The following is a 13,005-nucleotide window of genomic DNA, read 5'->3' on the forward strand; positions in this document are numbered from 1 at the left end:
TTACTTGGAGGGCAGGCTTTTGTTATGGAGAACATTCTGGTCATCTTTCCCAGTGGTTACTTTTCCCTTCCCCCTGTCCAAAGCATACAGGGATTTTTCTTGATTCTTCATCTTGAGAATCTGGTGGCATTCCTGGAGGTAAAGCCCATGAAAGTGTGCCCCTCCCACTGGCTGATTCTGGGCCCTCAGGAGTTTCTCACTCTCAAGCTAATCTATAGCCCGCCTCCAGCAGGAAGTCAAATATAGCATTTCAGTGTTCATACCAGATCATGATTCCAGTGGCTTCTGCTTCAGGTAAACTGCTCTTGGCTTTATTTTCTAAATTCCCCAATGTCTCCAGATTTGTGGTGGTGGTTTGCCTTGGGACCTCTATTTCCTGATGAGTCTAAGAAAAGTCGTTGATTTGAAGTTCATTTACTTTTTTCCTTGTTGTATGGGTGGAAATGACAATTTCCAAGCTTTTTCTATGTCAAATTTTATAGCTGCTACAGAATAACTATTCTTTTTCAAACAACTCCTACTGTACCTCCCACCTTTCTGTCCCTAGAAGATCCTGATTCACCTCCCAGAGGCCCATGATCTACATGGAAGACTTCAAAGAACAGCTTCCTTTAGATCTCGCCATTAGATTGTAACAAGTGATGAACGAGCCCCAGGAAGTGGGCATTTTTATCAGTTTTGTTACCTGCTATATCTCCAGTGCCTGGAACAGTGCCTGGCATAACGATTGTGTGCTGAGTGACTAAATGAACTATCAACCCTTCGTTAGAGAACCCTTGAGTGAACTTCCCAGGCATGGCCACCTTTGATGGTCCCAGCTAGCTTTCATCTCTATGACAGTCTGACTTTCTCTGGGACCCTCAGTTGACTGGTATTGAGTTAGCATTCCCTGAACACTGGAGAAATAAGACAAGGTGCCTGTTCCAAGGAGAGGGTCCCTTTGCCCCTACACAGAGTCTCCATGAGGCACAAATTGATCATTCCACTTTCTTTTCAAAAAAATTGTCAAAGGCAACAGCTCAGAGCCAGAGATTAATAGTAGAATCCAGTGGTTTGTCTGGACAGGAATTCTTATTCATTCAAGAATTACTCTGTGCCCTCCCTTAAATGCTCTGTTTTTTTTATTAGATATGTAATCCTTATAAAGTTTCTGTGATATGACCTCTCATGATCTCCCTTTTATAGTGAGGAACCCAAATGGAGAGATTATGTAACTTGAATAAGCTCAGAGAGTTAGTGGTGGGCCTAGGATCTACATCCAGACCTGGCTTTCTCCAAAGACTAGTCTTATCTTTTCAGAATTGGGAAAATGATGTCAGCAGCAAGGTGGGAGTGTTGACTTTCCCTGTGCACTGGTAAGGTAACAGGACTTGGATCACAACATGGGGCAAAGAGGAGGAGGGAGCAGAGGTCTGGGTAGAGGAGGGAGGGCCATTGCTTAACAGAACACTGGGCAGAACTGGTCTTCAGGATGCCCTGACTCTGAGATGGCATTTAGGGCAGCTATCTGAAGGTCAAGGCCATGGGCATCTACGTTCCCATGTTCATCTTCACTTTCCTCCCAGGTCACCAGGATGCTTCTTCCTCCTCTCCTTGTTTCTGGGGTCTCTGGCTGGCACTGACAGCCATCTAACATGTTGAGAGAAGCCAGTTTGCACCACTAACCCAGTCCTACTGCAGGGAGCTGGATGGGCATGTTTCAGATTCAGGTGGGGGATTTGATGGCCGTGGCCAAGGGTGTGGTCGATGTCCCTAAAGGCAGAGGTTCAGCTGTGAATGAGCACTAGAGATGGGTCAGCTCAGATCTGGGTTGAGTCCTGCCTCTGCCACTCATTGGCTGGGTGCCCTCAGGAGTCAAAAAGTACTCCCCGAGTCTCAGCTTCCTTATCTGGTGGACAGGGGGAGCTGCTCTGCCCCCAGGAAGCAGGGGCAGCATTAAATGAGACTGCAGGGGAGGGGGAGCTGCAGAGAGCAGAAGGGCTGTGAGCCCTCTCTGAGGTTTGCTATTTTGCAATCACCCTCAGGGTCAAATCACTTCTCCCAGATGTGCAGGAACAGAAATCATCGTAAGAAATGGCTCCCTAAGGAAACCCTCTGACTCAGCCCCTCCTTGGTTCAGTTGCTGGGGGTGGGTGAGTGTGGGCTTCCGCTTGGCTCCCCAGTGGGCAGTGTGTCTGGCAGAGCTTCTGTCTAGACATTCACTAGGGGCTCTGCCGAGCCTCTCCCCAGTCTCCTTGTTCCTGGGGCACAGACGCCTCAGGGCTGCCAACTCGGAGCCCACAAAAACAAGAGGGCTCCTTCCTGATGTTATGGGCTGTATCCCCCCCTAAAAGTCATATATTCAAATCCTAACCCCCGGCACCTCACAATGTGACTGTATTCGGAGGTAGGGTCTTTAAAGAGGTAATTAAGTTAAAATGAAGTCATTAGGTCCTAGTCCAACATAACTGGTTAAAAGAAGAAATTGGGACACAGACACACACAGAGGAAGACATGTGGAGACACAGGGAGAAGATGCTATCTGCAAGCTAAGCGGAGAGGTCTCAGAAGAAACTAACCTTGCCGAAATCTTGACCTCAGACTTCTAGCCTACAGAACTAGGAGAAAATAAATTTCTGTTGTTTAAGCCACTCAGCCTGTGATACTTTATTGTGACAGCTAGAGCAAACTAACATACCTGCTTTTCCTCCTCACTGTGAGTCAGTGTGAGGGGTGAGGGGCAACGAGAGACAGGTGCAGGGATGGATTGGTTACCCAATCAAGGCCAGGAGGCAGCGGTAACAATTACAAATATACACACATGTGAGAGAGCCTCAAAATACATGAGGCAAAAATGGATAGCAGACAACTGAATAATAAGAGTTGGAGATTTCATATCCGTCTCAATAATTGCTAGAACAATTAGACAGAGCATGAGCAATGACATAGAAGGCCCGAGCAACAGGATCAACCAATCTGACCTAATTGCTATGTATAGGACACTCCTTATAATGGGTACATAATACACATTATTTTCATGTACATATGGAACTTTCTTCAGGATAGGTCATACGCTAGACCATAAAACAATAAACCAACTAGTGAGTGGGTAAACAAAATGTACATCTGTACAATTGAAGTATGATTCAGCTAAAAAGGAACAAACCACTGATATATACAAGACCATGAATGAACCTCAAAAACTATGTTAAGTGAAGGAATCCTGATGCAAAAGACTACATAATATACGATTCCATTTCCATAAAATGTCTAGAAAAGGCAAATTTATAAAGACAAAATGCAGATCAATGGTTTCCTTGGGCTGGAGTGGGAGTAGGGATTAATTGCAAATGTGCACCAGGGAACTTTTTTGGGTGACAGAAATGTCTTAAAATTGGATTATGGTGATGGTTGTACAATTCTACAAATATACTAAAAATCATGGAATTGTACACTTAGAATGGGTGAATTGTACTCTTAGAATGGGTGAATTGTACACTTAGAATGGGTGAATTTTACACTTCAAGTAAAGTGTGTAAAGTAAATACATACACATATGAGGGGCTCCTGGGTGGCACAGTTGGTTAAGCGTCCATCTCTTGGTTTTGGCTCAGGTCGTGATCTCGGGGTTGTGAGAATGAGCCTGAGGTCAGGCTTTCCACTCAGTACAGAGTCTGCTTAAGTTTTTCTTTTTCCTCTCCCTCTGCCCCTCCCCCTGTGCTCACTCTCTTTCTCTCTCTCTAAAATAAATAAATAAATCTTTAAAAAATAAATAAATTCATACATACACATATGAGATAATAATAAATGATGTGAAGAAAAATAAGGCAGGGAAGAAGGGTAGGAATGTCAGAGTGGGTTGCAAATAGTCCAGTCATTCGTGGCATTTGCCAAATACTTCCAATCCCCCCCTTCTAGGGACATGGTAGGATGACACTTCCTGGACCCTTATGGGTAGTTGGACAATGAGCTGGCAATGAGTGTGACCTGTGGGACTTCCAGACTGAGGATTGCATTGCTCACCTGAGACCTTTCTAGAGCTCAGTCTCTCTCTTGACCCCGTGGCCTGGCCACCAGTACCACGGGACGTGATTATTTCATCAGCCTGGGTGTTTGAGTCACTATGATGGACAGGTGACCCATGACTCAGTTACTGCATGACCTATCCTACTGGGACACAGACAGGTGGTCAGGGAAAGCCTTAAAAGAAGATGGTAAAGGTCTAAGGGAGGTCAGTTGTGAGCCGTGTGGATGTCTGGGGGGAAGGGTACTCCAGAGAGAGGGCAGAGCACATGCAAAGACCTGGGGCATCTGAGGAAGAGCAAGGAAGCCATTTTGCTGGTGCTCAGCAAGCGGGGGAAACAGGAGATGATGTGACAGGTAATGGTGAGTCAGCTGGAGGACAGACACGGGAATCCACTGGGATGTGCTGAGCGAGTGCCACTTCTCATCAGGTTTAGGCTTTAAGAGCCTTGTTCCAGCTGCAATATTGGGAGGAGATGGATGGGCCAGAGGTAGCATCAGGAAGACCAGTAAGGAGGTCTTTGTAAGAATCTAGGTGAGAGCTGACTTCACATACTTCGGCCACATCATTCTTCCTATAAATAATTCTCCCCCCCCCAGCTTTATTAGGATATAATTGACATCCAGCACTCTGTAAGTTTAAGGAATACAGCATATAATTTGATTTACATCTATTGTGAAATGATGACCACGATCAATTTAGTTACCATCTCATGTAGGTACAAAAAAAAGAGAAAAAGAAAAAAATGCATTTTCCCTTGTGATGATAACTCCTAGGATCTCCTCTCTTAACTTCTAAATATATCATACAGCAGTGTTAATACAGTCACTGTGTTATACACTCTACTCCTCTATGGGACTTGTTTATAACTGGACATTTGTACACTTCGACCACTTTCCTCCAATTCCCTCTCCCCCTGCCCCACTTCCAGTAACCACAGATCTGATCTATTTTTCTTTCTTTTTAAATTGGAAGTGTAGTTGACATATAATATTGTAAGTTCAGGTGTCCTATAAATCTGATCCAATCAGTCCTACACTTACAACTTTCAATAGCTCCCTAGCGCCCATGAAAAAGAGTCCAAGTTTCTCAACATGGCATCAACCTACCTCTCCTGTACCACCTACTACTTCCTTTCCTATGATTTCAGTTCCCCTGTCTCTGAGTCTCCTATTCTCCCACACTCTCTCCCCCCCACCTGGGTCCCTGCGGTTTCCTCATGTCCCTGCCATCCACAGCAGGGAGGGGAGAGGAGATGTTCCAGAGAAAGACCAAGTGAGCAAAGCCAGAGTTGGAGGGCACCGGGGTGGGGTGTGATGGAGGATGCCCAGTCCAAGCAGCCCGCTGGCCTTGGTCTTGAAGGCTAGCTTGTGGGCCAAGGAGCTGGGGTCCTCAAGGGATGACTGGACTCAGAGCTGCTTTCGCCTTCCTTCTGGACTCTTTGGCCCAGTATGGGCAGAGGTTACCATCTTCCTGCCCAACATGATTCAGACCTGCAGTGGCTACTCATGGTGGGAAGTACCCAGGAGCGTCAGCTAATTGGGAAAAGCCACAAGTCCTTGGGAGAGAACCGGGCAGGCCAGTGGGCAGCAGCGTGGGAAGCTGGTGAGCAAAGAGGCTGCAGCTTGTCCAAACGGGCAGGATCGTGCCACAGGAAAAGCTTACAAGTGGCGGTGCCCATGGCTGGGTGAGAGTTTTAGCCAGGTCTCCCCAAATGAGAGACCAAAGTGCTGGCTGGCTTCTGGCTTCCTGCTACATGGCAGGTCCTTGACTCAACAAAACTCTGGGCAGAGTGAAGAAATGAAGCACAGCACCACAGTTTAACCCCAAAGAATCTCCCATTTGCCCCAATTCCCTGGAAATAGTCATTAAAAGCAAGCTCAAGTTTCCAAATGACCTCCTCTTGAATCTATGGTGAGAGAGTCGAGAGAAGAGGGAAAGTCAGAGAGAGAGAGACAGACAGACCGACAGAGAGAAAGAGAGAAATCGAGAGAGGAAGAGAGACAGAATGGCCGACCCAGAGAGACCAAGGATGAGGAGGAGAAACTGCTTCCCCTCTGCTAGCCAACTTTCCTATTTTCGGAAGCCTTCTACAGAACAGCACGGCTGATCCTTTTTTATAAAGCTGCCAAGCTGTTTGTGGTCAGATAATGATTTTAAAATTAATTAAGTCTAAAGGAAAGAAAAGTACCAATGCATGCTACCATGTGATCAATCTCTAACACGTCACTCTAAGCCAAAGATGCCAGACATAAAAGGACACATGCTGTGTGGTTGCATTTATATGAAATATCCAGAGTAGGTATGTCCTAGAGACAGAAAGCAGATCGGTCGGTGCCAGGGCTGGGGGAGGTGGGGAGCCACTGCTCAGTGGGTACGGGGTTTTCTTTCGGGATGGTGAACATGCTTTGGGACTAGAGAGAGGTGGTGGTTGAACAACATCATGAATGTACGAATCACCGCTGAATTAATGGCTCGCTTTAAAATGGTTAATTGGGTTATGTGAATTTCACTGCCCTTAAAAATTTAATTCAACCAACTTCTTTAAATTCAGGTATCTCGTGCAATACCTCATTTGTCTTTTCCTTAAAGAATTAGCATCGGTACTCTGAAGCCAGGCAGGGATGGGGGTGGGGGTGGGTGGGTATCTGTATACTGTGAAAATCTGGTGGCCAGAAGCTTCCACAAAAGCAAGTGACTTTTCCTTTCAAATCAGATGATACTGTAAACCCAACTGAGGGGAAAATATCTGGAGCTTTTACAGACCCCTAATGCATTGGAAGTAAACAGAATTAAAGGCTAATTTCAGCTGCTCCCCATCCCTACTGTAGAAAGGGAAATCCAGGAGATGACACATTATGAGCAGTGTCCCGTAGCACATGTCCAGCCTAGTGTCAGATCCCGGTGACCTGGCTTTGTGAACACAGAGCTTGACTCCTCATCCCTACACACACCCACTCAGACACCAGCACGGGCCGCTGTGGGCCGTCTGAAGCCTCCCCAGCCTCGGTCGGGTGGTTCTGGGCCCTGCCCGCACATGAGGTTCACCTGGGAACCGAAAAATATGCTGATGTCTGGAACCCACTCCAGACCAATCTCCAAGTATTTAAAAATATCTGGGGATTTTTTAAAAGCTCCTTCATGATTCTAACGTAGAGCTAGGTTGAAGACCACTGTCTGCGTTTCTTCCTCTGGTATCTGGGATTTCAATCATCCTCGGAAAGTGTCCAGGTCCAAAGAACATGAAACACCACGGCACAACCACCCAGCCAGCATCTGTGTGCTCCCCCCCACAAGCAGCTGCACGACCACCCACATAGCACCTGCACGTGACCCACCCTGAGGGGTGTCTCACTGTGCCTCAGTTACCTCCTGGCACTTTACTGAGGGCTACTGAACCAACTGCCTGGCTGAATTGCTTCCAAGCAGGATACAGGGCGGCTCTAGGATGTACCTTCTTCCCCGTGAAGGACCTGCCTCTTGTCCCCACAGTCTCTGGGCATGGTGGTCCTTCCAGACTCTGAATGTCATCAGAGTCCTGAGTCACTGGACTCAAATCCCTCCAACGATCATGGTCATGTTGAAGGCTCTGTGTTTCAGGCAGACACAGAACAGCTCCCAAGTTCAGGGGTGAGGTCTGTGGGCACCATCAGCCAGTGCCCAGGCCTTGACCACAGATGATGCCCCTTAATGCTTCCAGCCCACAGGACCAAGACAGCTCCTCGAGTGACCCCATCTCTCAGCCTCAAGTGACCCCATCTCTCAAGCCAGAAGCCAAGAGCAAAGGTAATCATAGTCCAGATAGAATAAAATAAAATTCTTACCGAAATATCTGGCTGCAAATGTTCTTCTTTTGCTGGAAGCTGTCGGCAGCATAATGAAGCTGGCAGACTATGTGCAAATTTCTTGTGTATCCTTTTTATAAAGAACCAACCACATCCTCAAGCAGACAAGCTAATTCCTGTTTTCCAGTAACAGGAGATCAGCATCTATAGAAAAGAAATATATTTAGAATGCCCTTTATCTGGTGTTTTCTTGGATTTCGAACAAGAAGTCTTGCTGTGAGGAATTAGTCTCTTAAATACAAGTGGGCCCAGGGATCTTGGAATGGCCTTGGGCAAGTCATGGGACCACTGGGTATCAGTTCCTCATCTGTTAAATGGGAACAATAATGACAACTGCCCCTCCGGGCGAGCAGGGCATCAACAAGATGAGGAAGGCTGCAAAATAGCAAAGCCCTTCACACGTCAGATGCTCTGCTTGGTCCTGTCCATCAGCTGACCTGGATTCAGAAGGAGCTGTGTTTCCCACACAGTCTAGAAAGTGGCTACAGACAATGACCTGCAAGCACGCAGAGACTGCCGAGATGCTGTCTGTGACTCCCAGCTGGTGTGGGCCCCAGTCCTGCTAGTGGGGAGACCGAGGACATGGTCCCCACGCCCGCATGGAGAGACGTAGCCCCCACAGCAGCCAGCAGCAGACCCTCAGCCTGGTACTCTGGCTGCTAAGGATGAGGCTTTTTGTTCCATTGCTGGAAAATTCAGCGCCATCCCTGCATCATTTCCACGTGTGGGAAATCGGAAAGAAAATCCTGATTGGGAAACTGCCAAGTGATGTTTAGGCAGCCATCCATGTCATTGACATCGTGGTCTTTTTTTTTTTTTAATTTTATTTATTTATTTGACAGAGAGACACAGCGAGAGAGGGAACACAAGTGGGGGAGAGGGAGAGGGAGAAGCAGGCTCCCCGCCAAGCAAGGAACCAGATGCAGGGCTCGATCCCAGGACCCTGGGATCATGACCTGAGCCACCCAGGCGCCCCTGACGTCGTGGTCCTGGCAATTTCAGGGAAAGGCAGTTCCCAGGGGGCGGTGCTGTCCCATTTAAATATATATGCAGTTTACAGAGGCCAGGAGCATCCCCTGGGAGGACAGCCCCCAGAATGTTCTTCTTACCCCCCTTCTCGTCTCCTCTGCTCCCCTGTCTCTGCAGTATCGTCCATGTAGCGTGTTTGTGATCGCAGAACCAATCCCCAGCACCCAGATAACACAAGCATGGCCAGCACTCGGTGTGGGCAGATCCCTTCCCCCCCCGCAGGCTGCGGGAGAACAGGGACTCAGGCTGTCACGGCCACACGAGGTGGAAGCAGGGCTGTGGGCTGCTGGACCGGACAGCACTGTCCTAGGCCGCATGGGGCGGTATCATCATGCACCAGCCTTGGCCTTCTGTGGACAGTTCCAGCTGCTGGCCTCTCTGAGGGGAGCACGGGGCCAGTACAGAGGAATCGCCAGGTGGAGCCTCGGGGCAGCGACCTGGGACAGCAGGCAGCCAAAGAAGCCACACTGCTTGGAGAGAGCAGCAGGGCCCCAGACCAGAGGCCGGCGTGCAGCTCAGTGCAGGGGCTAGAGGGGCAGAGTGGCCAGCAGAGAACTCTGGAGCTAGGACAGACTCGGAGACCCTTAGGGACCCAGCGTGACATCTCTTTGTATTCTCCAAGCACATAGGACTGGGAGGGTGGCCGAGGGGAATGAAGAATGACAGGAAGAAGCCCTTCCTATGATCTGGTATAATAGGGGCTTTAGAATTGAAAACTCTGGGTCTGTGTCCAGGTTTTTCCTTTTTCTAGTAGTGTGAATCTGGACATGCTACTGGAATAGGGCTACCAGATTTAGCAAATAAAAATACAGAATGCCCTTATGTTTTTAGTGTAAATGTGTTCCAAATATTGCATGGCACATAGTATCTACTATAAAGGTACTCGTTGTTGGTCTGAAATTCAGATTTAATGGACTATTCTGTATTTTAACTGGCAACCTGGTGTTTATATCTTCTGAGTATCGATTTTATCTTTGGTCAAAAGAAGATAATCAGGTAAGAAACTTTCAGTTGCTGGAAACAAAAAGGACAATTAAAATTGGCTTCAAACACAAGGGGGGATTTATTGGCTCCTTTAGTGGGAAAGGCCTCATAATATGAACTTCAGGCATGGCTGGAGCCAGCAGTAGATAATGTCAACCAAGTCTGCTTCCCTCCCACCCTCAAGTTCCCCTGTTTGCTTCCTGGGTGTCTGTTTCATCCACACCAAGGTTTCCTAATTATTAAAAAATGCTGGATGCCAAGCTTCGGGAGCTAATATTTTCTCCTTCATGTCTAATAGGAAGATAACATATCTTTTGGTGTTTCTCTCAGAAATGCTGGGAAGCTTCCCTTCCCTACCTTTCCAAATACCTCTTGTCTTGTGGCTTTGATTGGGCAACCAAATCCATCCTTGAAGCAGTCCGGATAGCTGGGGAATGAGATGTACGTATTGGCTAAACCAGCCTGGTATCATCCCAGGAGCTGGGGGGACTAGGCTGGTACAGGAAAGAGGTAGATGCTGGAATAGATGCCAGAGCCCTGTGACCAATGTGGGGAGCCGGCTCCAAATACAGTGCGCACTGCAGACTGCTGTAAGGATAAGACAGATGAGACTGACCCCGTGTGTGTGTGTGTGTGTGTGTGTGTGTGTGTGTAAAATGTTAGTTCTTCCCCTTGGACATGATCATTCTTACTTTTGTTCTCAGCCCCTACCTGCCTCCTGGCCACATGTCAGCCCTGCTATCACAAAGCAAAGAGGCCTCCCTGGGAACCAGTGTGCTGGGCCCCTGCCCTGGCTGTGCCATATGCCCTGGGCAGGTCTCTGCCCCTCACTGGCCCCCATTTACATCACGGGGGGAGTGCATGTGTGTGGGGGTGTGGCGAGTATGATTGTACCAGCAGGGCTCTGGTTAGAGGAGGGGCCTTCGCAGACCTCAGCCTGCAGTGAGGATGACAAGGCTCTAGGGCATGGGCTTTTGCTTTGGGGAAAACAGGGGTGGAAGGGCAGATATGGTGGGCCTTGCTTGTTGGCCGCAGGGAGAGCGGGAGGAACCTCAGGGGCAGAGGAGACAGAGAACTGCTCTCCAAGCACCCAGCCTAGCCCTCCCCTTACCCTCACCCATCTTTCTTGGCAGCAGTGTTCAAGGGCAAGCCACATCCCAGGTAAGCTCAGCAGAGTGGGGGCACCGCTCCCAGTGCCTAGCAGCCCCCTGCAAGGCAGTCCTGGGGAGCTGAGGGATGACTCAGCCAGGAGCAGCTTGATTGGCACCGGCCACACAGCCAACCGGCTCACCGTGGGAGAGCGCGCCGGGAGCACCAGGTCGTCCTGGACTCAGGCCAGTATGCCCTGCACCGGGCATCCCCCGACCCACAGGCATTAATAATGACAACCAGCACTCAGTAGGCCCAGCTGTGGAGCAGATACATTAACCTGACAGTACACAGAAATGAATACTACAGTGGACTCGTGGGTCACCCCATCCCAGTTTAACGTGGTGGAGGTGGGGCATTCAAACCCATGGTGCTCAGGGCTCACGGCCACCCCATCCCTCTAGGGCGCCAAACGGTCCCGCCGTCCTGCACTGGGCTCCGCACGTGTTCATCCTGTGGCCCCTCGTTCATCCCCCGCAGCCTCGGGCTGCCCCTGCACGGGAGCTGTGCCAACGAGCACCCACCACCTGGCGGGCATCCGGGCCCGGGCAGGCGGACGCCCAGGAAAGCTGCGTGGGTGCTGCCCGCCGGGGTCGGCTCACCTGGGACCCGGGGCCGGAAACCGCCGTCTCCGCCGCCCAGAGCCTGCCTGGGATCCTTCCTCGTACACCGCCTGGAGGGAGCGCTCGGCCTCCCTGCCCCCTCTGCTCACCCCGTGGCCGTGGCCGTGGCCCTGCCCCCGATCCCCCATGTGAGCAGGGGAGGCGGGCAGGACCAGGAGGAAGCTGCCCAGGCCCAACATCATCAGTCAGATGCAGGCTCCCTGGCTCCTCGGTGCCTCTGGGGACGATGCGCTGATGGCCGTCCTTGGCCTGCTAAGAGCCTGCGGCCGCCCCGCCTGAGAAAGTCTTGCCCTGCCAGGCTAACCTCTGCCAGGAGGGGCTGCGGCAGGCTGGCCGGCGGAAGCCCGCCTGGAGTCCGACTTGGTGCAGAGCGCCCCCTGGCGGGCACCAGCACTCACCGCCTCGCACGCCCGGGGACGTGGCCTCGCTCGCAGTCCCAGCTCAGCGGCTCCCAGCCTCCGTGTCAGCCGGCTCGCACCCTCCCCACCCTCACCTGTAGCCTCACCTTCCCGGGGGCCACCTGTGGCTGGGAGGGTGTGTAGGATTCCTGGGGATTTCCACACTGGGTCTTCCTGAATTCTGCACAGCTGGCCAGTCTTGTGTCTTCAGTCTGGGCAGGAAGATGGGGCTGGAGGTCATTAGCAGGGCAGGAGCCCTCAGGTTGGGGGGTGGGGGGTAGGGATGTGAACCACTTCCCAAAGAACCAGCATCACTTGGGAAACTGAGGTCAGAAAGGTTCAGTGAATTTCCCAAGGGGACAGATTACAAGTGGTATTGCTGAGATTTGAAACCAAGGCCAGCTGATTAAAAATCTTTTGAAAGCCAAGGTCAAGGACAGAAACAGGAAGGTAGCCTTTATTGACCTGACCTCCCAGTGGCTCTGGTGGGCAGCCCCCTTCTGTGAGGGTGCGCCGGCCTCCCCCCTTCCCTGGACTCAGTGTGGCCCTTTGCTCTTGTCCTCCCTGACCAAAGCAGGGTGGCTGGCCACGGACTGGAAATCTTAGAAAGTCTGATTTGGCATCTGGGCAGAGCTGGGGCTGGGTTGGAGTCTCGGTCAGTCCAGCCTCAGGGAGATGATGATGATGGCAGAGGCAGGCCCGTCATCTACCCTAAGCACTGCCCTTGGAAGCCCCTGAGAGTAGGGTGGGTGGGCCGTGATGGAGTAGTTGCTGGCAGAGGCAAGGGGGCACACATGCTGTTGCAGGGCCAGAGCTTGTGAGAAGCAAGGCGTGGTGTATTGTTCTTGGACCCTGTCCATCCCCACGGCTACGGCGGGCATGATTGCAAAGCAGCGTGCTAGGCCTCCTTTGGTCATGCACTGTGGAGGGCCACTACCTGGCTCCAGGCTTGCTGGGGGAGGCGTGGGAGCTGT

General features: G+C 50.5%; 1 protein-coding gene across 2 annotated transcripts in view; it reads right to left on the reverse strand.

Annotated features, from left to right (window-relative positions):
- The window catches only part of ARHGAP22 (Rho GTPase activating protein 22), a 170,224-nt gene extending 158,248 nt beyond the window's left edge, over window positions 1-11,976 (reverse strand). The window contains exons 1-2 of one of the 2 annotated variants that reach the window (XM_032432209.1): window positions 11,613-11,976; window positions 7,828-7,992 (exon numbers count right to left, since the gene is read on the reverse strand). In XM_032432209.1, coding sequence (XP_032288100.1) covers window positions 7,828-7,879 — 52 coding nt within the window. In that variant the 5' untranslated portion in view covers window positions 7,880-7,992; window positions 11,613-11,976. Of the gene's footprint in view, window positions 1-7,827; window positions 8,231-11,612 lie in introns of those variants that run through there. The other variant, XM_032432210.1, reaches the window with a different exon arrangement.
- Between the last annotated feature and the right edge of the window lie 1,029 nt (window positions 11,977-13,005).

Source organism: Phoca vitulina, unplaced genomic scaffold (genome assembly GCF_004348235.1).
Source record: "Phoca vitulina isolate PV1807 unplaced genomic scaffold, GSC_HSeal_1.0 scaffold48, whole genome shotgun sequence".
NCBI classification, from domain to species: Eukaryota; Metazoa; Chordata; class Mammalia; order Carnivora; family Phocidae; genus Phoca; species Phoca vitulina.